This window comes from Vigna radiata, unplaced genomic scaffold (assembly GCF_000741045.1).
Source record: "Vigna radiata var. radiata cultivar VC1973A unplaced genomic scaffold, Vradiata_ver6 scaffold_359, whole genome shotgun sequence".
NCBI classification, from domain to species: Eukaryota; Viridiplantae; Streptophyta; class Magnoliopsida; order Fabales; family Fabaceae; genus Vigna; species Vigna radiata.
The window spans coordinates 229,669-244,763 of record NW_014542182.1 but is presented as its reverse complement, the minus strand read 5'-3'; the positions used below and the strand labels follow the sequence as shown (position 1 = coordinate 244,763).

Genomic DNA, 15,095 nt, shown 5'->3' with positions numbered 1-15,095 from the left:
CAACTTTATTTTGTTGATCTGTGATTGGAAACATTGCAATTAAGTTAATGACCAACCATTTTTATTCTGTATGTGATTTCGTTTTGCAATTCTATTTTTACATTTCTGTTTGCATCCGTCCTTCGATTTAATTCGTCCACATTCACAAACTTTTCACAACCCCCCCCCCCCACTTCGTGAATCAACACCCAAACTCTGAATCATCGTGTGCAATGAAGCTTCTAAATTCCAATTGAAAAAAATGTTGGCAGCACCGTATTACTCTTCTTCTATCTAGATACCAAGCTACTACTATCTAAAAGAAAAGAAGTCTAAAAACGTTTCAGCTGCCAAGCTTGGCACATCCCATCACCATAAATTTCCCCCTAATCTAATATTCATTCCATGAAAATAAAGAAAATGGTCCCTCCTTCAGCATCCAAAGCACATACCGTACACACCTACTTCTACCTAGGCTATCACTCTTCATTCTAAAAGAAAATAAAAGAAAAGCTTGCTATCATTCAGCTGCTACGTCCCATCCTAGCTTCAAAGCTATTTTTCATTTTATGAAAGCAATAAAAGGGCTAGCACATCCCTAGCTGCAGAAACGAAATGCCAACTAAAAAGGAATTAGATTGCACTTCCAAAAACTATCAAAGCTGTCACCGTTAACATTAAAAAGAAAACAAAAGAATGAAGATGTGATAAAATGATTCCCTATAGTGTTGCACCATAAAAAGAGAAGAGAAAAAAAATTCTCCTTCATTCAAGCAATGCCATCTACCGAGAACATTGTTTCAAAGAAAAAGCCAACTCTCCAAAAACGTTCCAACTCAGAATAATTCCCTATGCCAGTGACGACTGCTGCTTTTTAGCAAGACCATATGCCCTCTAAAAAAATGGGGTGGGGTCCACCCATCAGAAAAACCCTAGGCCATATGTCCTACAATTTTGGGCCCTTATATTTTTGCCAACAATGGCCCATTGTGCATAAGTCTAATTAAAAATATTCTATACTACTAAGTTACAATGTAATTAAATTTGAAAAGTCTAATTGTAGAGTCTTGAATTATTTGATGGCACTCCAAATGTCCCAAATTGTATTTCCAACCTAACTGCTAATAATCACACTTTATTGTAAGCTAATTAATGTTAGTGCTAATTTCTTGATACTTAAATCACTTGGTCGATCGATAATAGTTGATCATCCAATTATGCAATACCATTATTATTAAAATTATATTTTTATAATTATATTATAACTAATTTTTAATATCTATATACTTTTTATTATTATATTTATTCTTATCTATTAGTGAAAAACATATAACTCTTTTTTATTTATGATATATAAGAAGATAAAAGAAAACAAAAACTTGTAAAATATTGTAAATGACAAGATTGTGAATAAAACATCATGATCTTATTTATAAAATTTATAATTTATAATTTTATATATATTTATATAATTTATAATTTAATAATTTATATTTATATAATTTTATCATTTAAAACTTTTTGATTTTATAATTTTATAATTTCATAATTTAACAATTTTAATCATATAATTTCATAACTTTATAATTTTATAAATCTATAATTTCATTTGAAAATTTGGTAATAATTTTATAATTTTATAATTTTTTATAATTTTGTAATCTTATAGTTTTATAATTTTTTAGTTTTATAATTGTATGAAATTTTATAATTTTATAATGTTATAATGTAAATTTTTAATTTAATAAACTCCTCTTGATTTTTCTAACAATTTATATTTACTAAATACAAATTTAATAATTAAATTACATATAAATAATAAAATATTCATAAAATATTATATTATCTATAGTTAATTGAGTCTAAATCATTTTAGAAAGCTTAGAAATAAATAAAAATAAATTTTAAAAGTAAAAACAAATAAAAAATATATAACAACACTCTAAAATTCAATGCATAATCTATTTTTCTTTCATTTTCATAGAAATTAAAATGAATTTCAGATATATTTTCTTTAAGAAAATGACTCTTAGATATTTGAAGAGACAAAAATATAATTTTATCTAAAGTAAATTTAATACTTTCATTTAAAATATAAAAAAACAATTTTTTTATCAGTATAAAATAAACACCAATGCATAACCCTTTCCAAGGTATAATAAATCTATAAACACAGTCTGGATTCATTTTGTCAGTATCGTCCTCTTACCCCCCACACACTCAAATAACATGAGCATGGACGGCTTCCAGAAGGCTCTAGCGGACCTTCAGGCCCACTGCTCCAAGCTGCTCGGCAACCTCACCCATCTCCAGCCTAACTGCAGCTCATTTCCAGCCCTTCGCACCAGCCCGCCCTGGGCCCGAGTAGCCCCACCGGGCCGGAGCAGGCCCATGTCGGTCGAGGCAATCGAGGAGCGCTTGGAGGGCATACCCGTTTACGCCCTCAGCAACGCTTCGGAGGAGTTTCTCTTGGTCTCGGGCTCTTCAACCGGAAAAAACCTAGGTCTCTTCTGCTTTAACAAGGACGACGCCGAAGCGCTCCTCAGCCAGGTCACGCTTATCGAACCTCACGCTCGCGCTGGCTCCAAAGTCGTCCCCATTGCGCTTAACAAGGTTCTCTATTCTTCTCACTCCGCTTATTTGTGTGTCGTGCTTGTTTCTTCAGGTGTTTCTGCTCAAGGTGCGTTTGTTTCTTCAGGTGTTTCAGCTCAAGGTGAACGGCGTTGCGTTTAGATTGATACCGGAGTTTTCTCAAATACAGAATGCTCTCAAAGTGAGTCGTTTATCGTTATTGTCATTACCATTTGCAAATTGTTTAGGTGGATTGGCTCGAAGTTGTACACGCGAACACCCAACTAAAACTCTGTAAAACATCTAAAACTTTTATGTTACCATTAATTCCAATAAAATGCAAGGCTTTTTAAGTGTTTGTGATGGCAATGTGACCGGAAATGTCTGCAACCACGCGGCTGCAGGTATGTGATTTTGCCCAATATCAAGAAATGGGACAGTAATTTAAACCTTAGTTCTATTGTCTAAACGAGACCTGATTATTGAAAATTCTCTAATGGCTTATATCCTATGAAACACATATACATATAAGTTATATCTCATTTGAAAATACATCGAGTCTGAAGATTGAAGAGAAGTACACAAAAATACATTGCTTCTTTCACAGAATTATGATTGATTATGATAATACAAAGATCTGAGCTAGATTCTCTCAGTACTTTGCGTGCAATTTATGGTGACAAATCATCCTTGAGGGAAAAATTACTTTGTTGATAAAAAGTTTCTTAATAAGTTTACCAAGATTATGGATTGGTTCTCACTAATTCCTATAATTAGAGCTTGATGTCTCTGTTGTAAGACTATTTTTTCAATTATGTTGGTTTAGTTAGCCAATTGATACATTTTTCTCAGAAAATTTTCTTGCATATTGAAAATTAGTTTATGTAAAGTCTTAAAACGTGGGCTTCAATCCTAATTCAAGCTCACTAACTGACTTGTAAGAATTTAGTCATATCTCTAATGTGATCTTTAACACTCTTTCATGTCAAGGGAGTAGACATCTTGTACATGGGAATAAAGATGTCCGATAATGGGTGACACAATAATCCCAACAAACCTTGTTAGAATAAGCTTTGATACAATTTTATAAAATAGACTTTAAGTCTAATTCAACATCAAAAAATTGACTTGTAAGATAATATTTGCATTTCCTTATATACTATAATTTTGTCATGTTTCTAGTCAATGTGAGGTCTTAAACATGAAGTTTGAAAATTGCTTGTAATCCCTGTATAGTCAATCTATTTACCTTTCTATTGTTCATCGAGCTTTTAAGCAATGATAATGTATGCTTGTGCTTTATAGGAAAGGGAAAAATCTGGTTCTGCTGCTAGTGGCTTTTCTGGTGTTCCAGTTTTTCAGGTTCTTCTCTTAGCCTTTTAAGTCTAGACATGTCATTTGTTTCTTAATTCTGAGCTATTGAAAATTGAGGATTCAAGGAATGTGTCACAGCATTTTAATACTGCATTAGTGTTAGGAGAAGGAAGGCTGACCCAATGTTTGAGGCTACCACCTAGTTGGGTTTGGGGAAGGTTGACCCATGCAACCTTGTCCCCACAACTGCTGAGTCTGTTTTTATGTTGGTTACCGGTTTATAAAGGGATGCATCAACTTTACTAAATTGGGTGAAAAATCAAGCACATGCAGGCAATCATACAAAAATAAAAATAAAAAATATAGAAGTGATCTTATGTATTAGAAGTACATGATTATAATAATGAAAAGAAAATCCTTAAACAAGGCACACTGAGTGGTTGAGTGTGAAGTTGTCTTAGCAATGTGTGTAACTTTTGTGTATATAGATTGTACTTTTTATTTTATAGTGTTATTTATGAGAAAAGGGGAAAAAATCAGCTCAATAAGAAGACTGAGAGTGAGAGATACCCTCCATGCTCTTTTCTTCTTATTTTGACATCAATTTAATATTACTTCAGAGAGGGAAAATCTGGTATTTGAATATGATATTAACAATACTCCCCAATGTTATCAATGACTATGACCAAAACTTTACCATATAGTCATGCCATTGTGGCATATGGCACCACCAAAACAGGCCTCCCTTCACTAGAGCGGTTGGCAAAAAAGTCCATCTTGCCATGTGTTAGGTATCTGAATATGAAACCTAACCAGAACAACCTCTCACACACTTACAACAAGCAATAGAACAATGAACGAATGATAACGAACAAATGAATTTCTTTTATTAATGGTAATAGAATTTTGTAAACAAAGGATAGTTGGGAGCATAACCTCCCTCACAGGACTGTAGCCACACTCACCTGTCAACAACTCAATAATAAAAAACCAAACCCTAACAATAGAATCTAGCTCTATTTATACTAATTAATTCCCGTCTATCTTATACTGAATATTTTCGTAGAATATATCTTTATTTAATATAAATATCTTGTATTGAATATTTTCTTAGAATATATCTTTAATTACTATAAATATCTTATATTGAATATTTTCCTAGAATATATCTTTATTTACTATAAATATCTTATATTGAATATTTTCCTAGAATATATCTTTANTATCTTATATTGAATATTTTCCTAGAATATATCTTTATTTACTATAAATATCTTATATTGAATATTTTCCTAGAATATATCTTTATTTACTATAATTATTTCCCGCCCATCCTAATTGATACACTGTTAGGATAGTAACTATTTAACTGATCGGCTCCCGTTCTTCACCGCTTTCTATCGTTCGGCTCGATCCCTCACTGCCTTTAGCCGTTCGGCTCGACTCCTCACTGCCTTCCACCGTTAGGCTCGACCTCTCCCCGCCTTCCACTGTTCGATGTCCTTCTTCTTCTCACTCACCGCCTTCCATTGTTCGGCTCGACCTCTCCCTGCCTTCCACCGTTTGGTTCCCTTCTTCTCTCATATACTTTCTTCTTCTGTCATATACCTACCAACTCATTCCTATTACCTTATATCCTACATCCATATAGCATATTGATACTCCTTTCATCCCATTTTGTTTGTTGTTATGAATTAAGAAATGCAATTAATATTTTAGATTTCATAAAGCTATTGTGTAATTTTTAATACATTAATTGTCTTTTATATTAATTACATTCTATCATATATACTCCTTTTTATTTTCTAGCTCCTTTATATATGGTTATGGATTAATATAAAAAAAAACTATTAGAATAGGCATTAAATATATGTAGTTAGTAGTTGTACTGGAAAATTGCTATATGTTGTACTTATAAGTTGTTTACTTATTATCGTGAATTACTTAGATATTCTTGATGTAATTTTATTCTATAAGTAACTGTTGAAATGTAATGTTATTTTATTTATATTTATTTTGTATGTAACAACTTTAGGGTTAGGGTTTAAGGTAAGTGCCTGGCTCTTTTTGTAACCACACACATATAGATAGATAGATAGATAAATACATCAATAAGATATTGAATACACTGGATTTTCTCCATCTCATTTGTTCAAGTTGGTATCAGGAGCCCTCTAGTCACCTCTGTCCATTGTCTCTAGTAGTTGCTATTGTTGCCTGCCACTACGTGCCATCATTTGTAACCACCAGCCATTGCCTGTTGTGTCGCTTGTCTGCAACTGTCTACCATCATCAGTCACAATCCACCATCATATTTCTTCTGGAAAAGTTAGGGATAGGAGCATGACCCATCTCATGTGGTTGTTGGTTCAACTTGAGAAACCTACAAAGTTTGAGCGGATTTGAGAGAGTATGTATTTCCCTCTCTTAGAGTTTCATATTATAATAGCTTGGGATACATCAGATACAATGAATATAAGAGAATTCTACAAGACACTTCTAAGAACTAGGTCTAACAAAAAAAAAAAACACAATACCTAACAATGAATCCTTTTAAAGATTATTTATTCTAGCACTCCCCCTTAAACTGGAGCATACAAATTGTATTACCAAGTTTGGTTATTCAATTCGGAGACCTCTCAAGGTTTTGTTAATATATCTGCAAGTTGATTATATAATCCGACAAACTTAGTGCAAATTCTTCAGACAAAAACTTTTCTCAAATAAAGTTGAAATCTATTTCAATGTGTTCAGTTCATGGTATTGGATTGGAAGCAATATAGAGAGAGCATAGTTATCACAATACATCTTCATTGGCTAAATGGTACAAAATCTAATTCTTGTAAGAACTATTTTACTATTTTACCCATATAAGCTCACAAGCAAGAGATTCCATTACTCTATATTTAGTAGAGTTGTGAAAAAAGGCCACCTGGCCTGGCCTGGCCCAACTCACCATAGGTTGGCCACTTAGTGAGCCAACCCAACTCGACTCACTTATTAGTCAGCTCAAGAAATTTGAGTCCGGCCTGACCTACCATAGGTTAGGGGTTTAAACGGGTTGACTCACTTAATTAAAGATTATTATAATTTTCTTTTTTATCTAACATTTTTTTATTATGTAACCAAAACCCAAAAAGCCTAAACCTATTTTAAAAATTTGTTTTTTCTCATTTTAGACGGTAAATAAATCATTCTTCCAAAAAAATAAATTATAATTTTAAATAAAATCTAAATAATCTCAAAAGTTAATCCAAGTTGGAAGAGAAACTCAAAAACCATAGATTATACCTTACTACCTCTCTCCTCCAAAATTTCAAAAAGAAAAGTTTGTTTGTGTTTTGGGTTGGACTACTAAGTTAATAAGAGCAATGTTATCAAACTCGAGAGTTTACGTAAACTCGTGAGAGTCGAGTAAACTCGACTCATAAACTCAATTCGTAAACTTGTAAGAGTTTACTTCAGATGAAAAATAATTATATAAATAATATCTAAATTCAAACAAGTCTACAAAATTATATAACTTTAAATAAATAAAATTTGTAGATATATTGTTCATAAAAATAAATGTTGTAAAACATAAATATGGTTATTTTTCTTAATTTTTCCTCCTTTCAAGCTCGTAGAATTGTTCCAAACTCGCGATTCTACACGATCCTACCGATTTCACAGTCGATTCTACTGAGTTTACGCAGAAAGGAGGTTACTTTCGAGTTAACTCGGAAGCCATGTCTAGGAACGTAAACTCGTCAAGTTAACTCGAGAGTTTGATAACCATGAATAAGAGTGAGGTGGGATTTTTTTTTGTTCAGGTTGGTGAGCCAACCCGGCTCACCATGGGTTCAACTCGGGTGAACTGGGTTAGTTGAATATAATGAAAACTCCCCTATGTTCAATACACACATAGGGTCCTTTATTTATGATAGAACAAATATAGGCTAAGCCCAAAATTCAAATAAGAAATAACAACAAACTAAATAAGAAACAAACTAACTAATAAAGATAAAAGATAAAGATAATATATTTAATACTCCCCCTCAAGCTGGTGCATACAAATTGTATGTACCAAGCTTGGAACAAATAAACTCAATCCGAGGACCCCTTAGTGACTTAGTCAACACATCTGCGAGTTGATCGTTTGACCCAACAAACTCAATACATACTTCTTTAGTCAACAACTTTTCACGAACAAAATGACAATTAATTTCTATATGTTTAGTCCTCTCATGAAACACTGGATTTGATGCAATTTGGAGAGCAACTTGATTATCACAATACATCTTCATAGTATGGATGCCACAAAAGTTAAGCTTTTGAAGAAATTGTTTCACCCATATGAGTTCACATGTGAGTGACGCCATCGCCCTATACTCGGCTTCAGCTGTTGATCGAGCAACTATATTTTGTTTCTTACTTTTCCATGAAATAATGTTTCCTCTCAGAAAAACACAATAGCCTGTAGTAGACCGTCTATCAATAGGCGAACCTGCCCAATCTGCATCACAATACCCAGCGACCTGAGTGCTTCCTTTATCTTCATATAACCTCCTCGTCCTCGTCCTCTAGTGCCACGTCCTCCTCTTCCTCGTGTGACAACCATGACAGATGGCTCCACTAGTTCATATGCTTTCTGAGTTTGAGATACCGGGACATGCAGAAGGCGAGTGGTCAATGTTTCCATGGAGGGGACCTCATGACTGGTTAGAAGTTGATCTCTAAGATGATCATAATCGGGATGCAGGGCACGAAGAATCAATACCATGTAAAATTTGTGTAGTTTCTTCTTGATATCCTCTAATGGATCCGCTTCCAAAAACATCCTGAGTTCTTCTACAACAGATTGGGCTTCAGCCATGAAAGACACCATATCATGGTTTGTCATTTTAAGAGTTGCAAGCTTGTTTGCGGTGTCATAGAGACGTTGAATATCGTTGGCATAGATGCTTTGAGCTTTCTTCCAAAAGGAGTGACAAGTTTTGAAAGCCCTCAGAGATATAAGAAGTCTGGGTTCCACTGATTGCCATAATAGGGCACACAACTGGAAATCTGCTTGTTTCCATTGATCATCTTTTTCGACAGGCACATGGCTTCCATCTCGCTCAAGGTGATCATAATGCCCTTGGCCAAGGAACCACATTTCAATGGCAGCAGACCATGATAGATAACTTTTTTCTATTTAGCTTCTCAGAGGTAATTGATGGACTTCCGGAGAAAGAAAGAGTATTGTTAGACTCCATCTTTGAAGAAGATGAAGTGCACCAACGAGGAACAAGAAAACTCTAAGGGTTTAGATGAATGAAATTATGATAGTCGACGACGGTGAATGCCAATGACTGTGGCCGGCGATGGTGGCCAGTGATGGCGGACGGCCGGCGGTGGTGGCCGGAGACAGAGCTGGCGACAGTGGCCAGAAGGTGGCAGCCGACAGCAAGACAGAAACTAGAGTGGGATCGACCCGCTCTGATACCGAGTTGAATATAATGAAAACTCCCTTGTGTTCAATACATACATAGGCCCCCTTTATTTATAATAGAACAAATATGGGCTAAGCCCAAAATTCAAATAAGAAATAATAAACAAACTAAATAAGAAATAACAACAAATTAACTAATAAAGATAAAAGATAAAGATAATATATTTAACAGGGTTCTTAATGGGTCGGGTCGATTTTTGGCCCATGCTGAAATTTGGAAATTAATTTTAACCCAATCCGGTGACAACGGATGGCCGACGGTGGTGGCCAGAGACGGTGGCCGGCGGCGGCAGACGGTCGGCGACGGTGGCCAGAGACAAAGTCGCCGGCGGTGACCGGAAGGTGGCAAAGATAAAGATAATATATTTAACAGGGTTCTTAATGGGTCGGGTCTATTTTTGGCCCATGCTGAAATTTGGAAATTAATTTTAACCCAATCCGGTGGAACCAATGGTGAATCGTGTTGACTCATGGGTTTTAATTCATTTTAACATTTCTAATATTTAGCTTCAATAGATGATTGAGCAACAACATTATACTTCTTACTTTTCCAAGAGACAATATTTCATCCAAGCAAAATGCAATATCTTGTAGTAGAGCATCTATGTATAGGAGAACAAGCCCAATTAGCATCACAATAACAAGAAATTTGAGTATTCACTTTATCTTCACAAAGTAGTCTTTGTCGTAGAGCCTTTTTGAGATATCTTAGAATACAATGAATTTTTGCTATGACAACCAAAAGTTTGATAGTAGTCATTTTGGCCATTGGTGTCATTGTAGTCAAGTTCATAAATTTGAGTATATTTTTTAGCCATCAATCGTGCTTTAAGATTAGGAAAGTAGTTAAAATTTATTCTCGTGTGTAAAATATACACATAGGGTAATGTATTTATAATGAGGTATTGTACAAAAGAATATAGTGCCCAAATACAAATGATATTCTAACTAACAATATCTAATGATATCTTAACAATATATAAGACTCTCTCTGAATTAGGTGCATATAAATGGTATGTACCAATCTTCTTCAAATATTTGTTTGCAAATAAAAAAAAAAAATGTAGCTTTGGACAAATGAAGGTGACATATACTTAGGCCACAATTTTACCAAGGGCGGGGTATCAATGGATGCAACAAAGATTGGAGCTATATTACAATTACCAATCTCAAAATTTGTCAAAGATCTTAGAGGCTTTATCGGTCTTACAAGTTTCTATTGATGCTTCATTTGTGACTATGGTAAGATTGCTAGGCCATTGAAAAAGTTGTTAAAGAAGGGAAATTCTATCTGAAACTGAGCAAATCACTATTGCTTTTAGACAACTACAAAAAGTTGTCACTGAAGCACCAATTCCAACAATGCCAGTTTTTTCAAAACAATTTGCAATCAAGTGTATTCCTTGGGTCTTCTACAACCGTTACCTACTCTATTACTATCTGGGAAGAAATTAGCATTGATTTCATAGTGGGTTTTCCACATTCTAAAGTGGTTTGATGCTATCGTGGTAGTGGTGGATTGATTAAGTAAATATGGGCATTTTGTGCTTTGCTAAAGCACCCGTATTTTGCTAAGACTATTGTAGACATTTTAGTGAAAGAGATCATTTGCTTACATGGGGTACCTATATTAATTATTAGTGATAGGGACCTACTTTCATGAGTCATTTTTGGCAAGAACTGTTTTACATAGGAGGGCACTCAATTGGAAATGTCTACAACACCACTTGGAAATTGATGACCAAACAAGGGTTTTAAATAGGATGCTTGAGACTTATGTACGGTGTTCTTATTCTGAACAACCGAAGGTTTGGGCTGATTTCATTTCGTGGGTGGAATATTGGTACAATACTAGTTTTCACCAGTGAGCACAATGTATCCCTTTTGAAGTGGTTTATGGTAGACCCCACCATATTCAGTGAGATTTATTCTTGGAGAATTGCTTGTTGAGGAACATTACTAGAAATTTGATCAAAAGCACCTAAATCAATTATTCATGAACTTTGACACTCCAAGGTTTGAGAAATGCAAGCTTTTGGAAAAATAGAATGGGTGAAAGCTTGTACTTGGCTGCCAAACTTTAATTTGAGATATTCTTGATATTCTTCGCTAAAGAACTAAGTGTCAAATATTTTGTGTAGATAATACATTTAGGCAGATAACTGTCACCTGTTAATACCATTTTGTTATGCTTGATGATTCGAAATCTAGTTTATCATAAGAAAGACAATTTTCTCTAACTGCTATTTCTTGGGATGTTTAGGATAGCATTTGTTAGAAGTTCCGCATTGACTAGAGATAAGATCAATTCATAGTATATAAGTGGGTGCAAACCTCACCTTACAAATTGGTTTTGTGGAGTTGAGTTAGGTTTAAAATCCGCTTCTAACATTGTATCAGAGCTAAGTTAAAAGTCTATTCTAGCGATATTTGTTTTTTGTTGGGCATATTGTTCCACCCGCCATCGGGTCGTTATAGGACCATCAATTAATGTCCAGTCCCACGCTCGAGATGTATATACCTCGGCGTGAAGAGGGTGTGTTGGAAGTTCCACATCAACCAGAGATAAGGCCAATTCATAGTATATAAGTGGGTCAAACCTCACCTTACAAGCTGGTTTTGTGGGATTGAGTTAGGCTTAAAATCCACTTCTAAAAATAGTTATTAACTAGTTTACATTTAAAAATAAAGGATACTCTTGGAGATCATTGGTTTATCTCAAGTTAGCCCAATTTTCAATAATAAAATAAGCTACTTATTGTTGAAGGTCCTATAACCAGATGTAATGAAGGGACCATACAGAATCACGCTGAGATTTAATTAGTTGAGAATTGTGAATCTCGGATTTTTTTTTGAAGTTAATGATAATCATGGCAGAATGCTTATGAGCAAAGTCTTCTTTCTTGTTACTGATTCTTGATGTTACTTTTCATATTCTGTTTGTCATTGCTTTCTGCTGAACATACACCGTACTCATTCTCTGAGAAAGAAAAGTGTTAGAGATTTTTCTTGTGTTCTATCGATGAACTCTTAACTGCAAGCTGTCTAAAATTCTTACACTTTACTGCCACCCATAAATTGCTGCTCGCACATGCTTGAAGCCTTGTCTCTATCAAACTTTAAATTAGTCACACACACACAAGTTCATAGACCATGATTCCTATCATCAATGTTCTTTCTGTGACTTTGGAACCATGGATGACTTACTCTTTATCCCTAACTATAAGATCCTATTTCTGTTCAGCAGCTTTGCTTTTATTTAAAAGATGCAAACTAAACTGTGTTAAACCTCATTTATCTGCTTTTATGCAAAGATAAGACTATTGTTAGCACATCATTTCACATCATAAATTCTATTTATATATCGATTTATTATAAAAAATCAAGGATATGGGTGTATTTTTGTATTTGCTCGCTTTTGAGAGGTTAGAAAGCTAGGGCATGACAATGGGCACCTACAATAGCATTGATACTCAAATATAACACACTAAAAAAAATATGGGCATAATAATACAAAATCAAGTATCAAGTATAAAATTAAAACAAAAAACAGAAATCGAGAGTTTACTGATTTAAAGTTAGCATATTGTAACCAAAGGGCTATCATATAACTACGGCCATCCTCAAATATGTTGGTAAAAATATTAAATATAAAAGTAAAAAAAAAAAAGTTATAAAATTAACTAAGGAGCATTTTAACTGTTTGACACAAACGTGTCCAACTCACATGTACGACTTATATCTATAACTTAATGTGCTTCCTTGTTTTCCATCTGTCATGCTTGTGTTATTAAGAAAATTGATTGAATTGATGCTATATTTGTGGGAGACACTAACTGGATTTGTTCTACACGAGTATGTCTGGAGTACTGATTCTTCTAATCTTATCATAATTAGTGACTGCGCTTCATTTGAACTGATGCTGTTACCTTAATTTATTTTGTGCTTGAATCCCTTAAATGGGATTTTGAATTGTTATATTGGCGAGTTTCAGTCCAGAAGTCTGATATTGAAGAACGAGAATAAGAGATATCGTCCACTTTTCTTCAGAAAGGTTCGTTGATTTGTCTGCTTTGAGTTATTTGAGATTAGGTAGCTATAAATGAAGCTTAGATTTTGTTTTTATTTTTCACAGGAGGATTTGGAAAATACACTGAAATCGGCAGCCCGTGAACAGAACAGATTAAATCCCACTATGAGACAAGGGGATATTCAGGTACAGACTACATGACTCCTTTCAATGTATGACTAATTGTTTCATAAGGCTAACCCATGATTTATTTTTCAGGTTGCCACTCTTGAGGATATAATAAAAGAAATGAGGGTGAGTGTCAAAGTTACAGCAGAAGATGTGAGCGTAGATTCACTTGATTGTGTTTGTTACTCCCCTTTTTGAGGGAAGGGTCGAAGGATTTTTTGTTATTATCTGTATTTCTTTTATATGTTAGGAATTTATTTTGTAAATCAAGACTAAAATGATAATTTTTGCAGGAAAATTCTACATCGAGCTGGGATGATGTTATTTTTATACCTCCAGGATTTGATGTTTCTGACGACTCCAATGAGCAGTAGGGTAAGATGATGATCGTTCATGTCATGTTTTATACTTCTAGGTATGACAAACAGTTTAGATTTTGTGCATACTACAAACTTCTGAGTGCAAACTCTTGTAGTCTTCAATATTAAATGTTATTGGAATTTGCGTTTTCTACTTTGGTTTTTGGTGTCAAGAAGGTTTTTAACAGACTTTGTAATCTTTATTCATCCTATACGCTAGCTGAAGTATGCAAAGTAGAAATATTTACCGAAAGTATATTTACGTTGGTGGTAAAATCTCAGATGTATGTATATTTACGAACTTGTTTATATCCCAAATTTTGTTGTTACATTGATTTTCAATTTCGTTCTGACAATAAAATAATTTCATTTTTTAATTTGTAATATAAAGTATAACTTAAAGTAAAGTTTTAGAAAATAAATTAAGGGTTGAAAAATGAAAATCAATAGAAGGTAAAAGTCAATTTATAGATTTAAGAATCAAATAATTTCTTTTATAAGATTCCGATTAAATTAAAATAACTTAAATAACATACTCAATTTATTAATTAAACTAAATATACAAATTAAATCAGAATACTATTTAATCTAATATATATTCAATTAACAAATCAAGATTTAATTAATTTTTAATATAGTTTATAGAATTATAAATACAAAGTACAAAATCAAAAGTAGAAAAAAAAAACAAATTTAATTTGATTTGTTTCATTTAGCAATTAAATGGATTATATAATTAAGTCAAAATATCATTCAATCTAATTTATAATTTATCATTAAATTAGGATTTAATAGAATTTTAATTAAATTTTTAAAATTATAATTGTAAATTATAATTACAAAGTACAAATTGAAATTATGAAGAGAAAAAAGAAATTCAATATGATTTGTTTGATTTAAATTAGAGTTGTCAGAAAAAAAAATTTAAATTCTGCTTTGTCTATCATGAGTTGATGGGTTAAGTTAGTTGATTTATTCATTCACTTCATCAAAAGTTTTTTTTTTTTTTCAATTCCTAAAAAAATAACAAATTTTTCTAAATCAAATCTAAATAAATTTAAGTTTAAAATAATGTCATATTTCACAAACAATTAAAAAAAAAAATACAATACTAGTTTAAATCATGTTAAATAACAAATACAATCCAAAAATAAGCACAAAAAAAATACGTATTTAAGATTAATAATTTTTATTTCACTTA

The 15,095-nt window shown here is 33.1% G+C and overlaps 1 protein-coding gene across 2 annotated transcripts; it reads left to right on the top strand.

Annotated features, from left to right (window-relative positions):
• The first annotated feature begins 2,142 nt into the window (after positions 1–2,142).
• Positions 2,143–14,147, top strand: LOC106779152 (protein TIC 22-like, chloroplastic). Of its 2 annotated transcripts, none has more exons than XM_022776457.1 (7): positions 2,143–2,592; positions 2,678–2,752; positions 3,856–3,912; positions 13,332–13,391; positions 13,473–13,553; positions 13,626–13,661; positions 13,829–14,147. In XM_022776457.1, exons 1-7 carry the CDS (start codon positions 2,209–2,211, stop codon positions 13,907–13,909), a joined length of 774 nt encoding a protein of 257 aa, XP_022632178.1. In that variant the 5' UTR covers positions 2,143–2,208; the 3' UTR covers positions 13,910–14,147. The 2 variants fall into 2 exon arrangements, with proteins under 2 accessions (XP_022632178.1, XP_014522695.1); XM_014667209.2 differs by having other exon boundaries at positions 13,626–13,688.
• The last annotated feature ends 948 nt before the right edge of the window (positions 14,148–15,095 follow it).